General features: G+C 54.1%; 1 protein-coding gene across 7 annotated transcripts in view; it reads right to left on the bottom strand.

Moving 5' to 3' along the window:
• cacna1ib (calcium voltage-gated channel subunit alpha1 Ib) overlaps positions 1 to 2,500 on the bottom strand; it is a 72,484-nt gene that overhangs the window by 43,270 nt on the left and 26,714 nt on the right. For all 7 annotated transcript variants that reach the window (XM_081710497.1, XM_081710491.1, XM_081710496.1 and 4 more), the window contains exons 8-9: positions 932 to 1,271; positions 374 to 732 (exon numbers count right to left, since the gene is read on the bottom strand). In XM_081710497.1, the coding sequence (XP_081566623.1) occupies positions 374 to 732; positions 932 to 1,271 (699 nt within the window). The remainder of the gene's footprint in view (positions 1 to 373; positions 733 to 931; positions 1,272 to 2,500) is intronic.

The raw sequence follows: 2,500 nt of genomic DNA, 5'->3' as shown, positions 1-2,500 counted from the left end.
AGGCAGAATGATACAGAGACAGAGTAGTGTGTGTGTGTGAGTGTGTGTGTTGTGCATGTGCGTGTGTGAGTGTGTGTGTGAGTTTGTGTGAGTGTGCGTGTGTGAGTGTGTGCGTGTGAGTGTGTGCGTGTGTGTGTGTGTGCATGCGTGAGTGTGTGTGCGCGCGTGTGTGTGTGCGCGTGTGTGAGTGTGAGTGTGTGTGCGTGAGTGTGTGTGCGTGAGTGTGTGTGCGTGAGTGTGTGTGCGTGAGTGTGTGTGCGTGAGTGTGTGTCTGTGTGTGAGTGTGAGTAAGAGTGTGTGCGTATGTGTGTGAGTGTGCGTGTGAGTGTGCGTGTGAGTGTGCGTGTGTGTGTGTGTGTGCGTGTGTGTGTACCTGCTCATGGTGTTCGATGCCCATGCTGATTGTGTTGATGAGAATGGCGATCATAATCCCTCTGTTGAAGTATTTACTCTCCACAATCCCCCACAGCTTAACCCTCATCCCCATCCACACCTCTTTGCACTTTCCCCTACATTGCCCCTCATCTGGTTGGCCAGCCTGCTCATCCGTCTCCTCCACTGCACCTTCCTCAGCCTCCTCATTGGCCGGTGTACCCACAGGCCCAGCCCCATCGCTGACTGAAAGGGCCATGTTGCATTGAGGGCAGACTTCAGAGTCTGAGGGCGGAGTCAAAGATGCAGATCCTTCCGGAGGAGTGTGGTCAGGTTTCATGTGATGTGGACAGTGGGACACTACAGATAAATCAGTATGAACCAGAATGAACTAAAGAAAATATAACAACTTCTACAATTTATCTGTATTTTTATGCAGTTGTCAATGAATCTAGATTGCTATCCATCAACACAGCTCTCATCCATCCATCCATCCATCCATCCATCCATCCATCCATCCATCCATCCATCCATCCATCCATTCCTCCATCCCTCTCACCCTGATAGTGTCTCTGGCTCCTCTCCCCTCCATTGACGTTGGGCCAGTCCCCAGACGTGGCCCTCCGTGCCCGGGCAGGCGTGAGGTCGCGGGGCGGCGCGCGGCGGCACATGGCCCGCAGGAGGGCGGCCGCACGGCGCCGGGCCTTGCGGAGCACGTGGCAGACCAGCTGGAAGAGCTCCTCGTAGCAGTCGCCCGGTTCGGCCAGCGACGCCAGCGTGCTGGAGGACAGGCATGCCGCCCGCTGCTCCTGCATCAGCTGGTGCTCGCGCTGCTTGGTCTCGGAGAACTGCGTGGCGATGACCACCAGGCACAGGTTGATCATGAAGAACGAACCCACCTGAAGAAGGGGGGAGGGGTAAAGAGAGATGTGGTGTGAGCGTGGGAGACAGCGCGAGACAGAGAGAGACAGAGAGAGACTTTGTACAACACACGGTCACGCCAATAAATTAGAGAAGGCTGTTCGGATGGAAACCAGCTAAGAGAGAAACTGGGAGAGCGAGACAGAAAGACAGAGAGAGGGACATACAGAAAGAGAGTGAGACAGAAGAGAGAGCGAGTGAGCGAGAACAGGTTGTGTTGGATGGAAGCAGAGGCACAGGAAGCCAGCAACCAGCGTGGACAGGAAGTGGAGTGGGACAGGACGCGGGCCTGCTCAGGCATGAGTCGATCCCAAGGGGTCCTGAGCGGGCAAGAAGCCGACGTTACAACGACGGCAGCTGTCACGTTTCTCCCGGGAGAGCGAGGACAAGCCATCTCCAGGATCCACGTCGGGATCCACGCCGGGATGAAGGAGACCCTTTCCGAAACTGGAAAGACGTGTTTCTACCAAATTCAACCCAACAGCGCACGCTGCCATTACAGCCTTTGATAGTGGAACAAACACCGTGGCCTTCTGGGGAGAACTCCTTACCTAATGACCAGCCGTCGAGTATTCTTACCCATGATTGGGTGTCTGTGCGGCACCTGAATGACTGAGTGATTGTGTCCCGGGAGACGCTCTGCTCCACGCAATCTCGTCCTCGGCACGTTGCACTCCTCGCTGCAGGCCTGAGGGTGCCGTTCACGTCTCGGCAAACCTCGAGTGTGTAATCAGAGCTGACCACTTGATACACACTACAGTGAGGCACCACTGATTGGGTTCCCTGTGTCCTTTGTCAGCCATTGCCTAATGAGTGTGTGTGTGTATGTGTGTGTGTGAGTGTGAGTGTGTGTGTGTGTGTGTGTGTGTACTCTGTGATTTCCTGTACAGACCCCACAGTTAGTGAAGTGAGGAAAGTGATGATTAATCCTAATCGCCTTTATCCTCCTAGAACTCTTATGAAGGCCTCTGGTCAACGTCTGTGTGTGTGTGTGTGTGTGTGTGTGTGCGTGTGTGTGTGTGTGTGCGTGTGTGTGTGTGTGCGTGTGCGTGAGTGTGTGTGTGTGTGTGTGTATGTATGAGTGTGTGTGTGTGTGTGTATGTATGAGTGTGTGTGTGTGTGTGTGTATGAGTGTGTGTGTGTGTGTGTGTGTATGTATGAGTGTGTGTGTATGTATGAGTGTGTGTGTGTGTGTGTGTGTGTGTGT

The sequence above is a fragment of the Electrophorus electricus genome, chromosome 3 (genome assembly GCF_041902795.1).
Source record: "Electrophorus electricus isolate QZ-2024a chromosome 3, ASM4190279v1, whole genome shotgun sequence".
NCBI classification, from domain to species: Eukaryota; Metazoa; Chordata; class Actinopteri; order Gymnotiformes; family Gymnotidae; genus Electrophorus; species Electrophorus electricus.
This window is presented reverse-complemented; position numbering and strand designations above follow the sequence as displayed.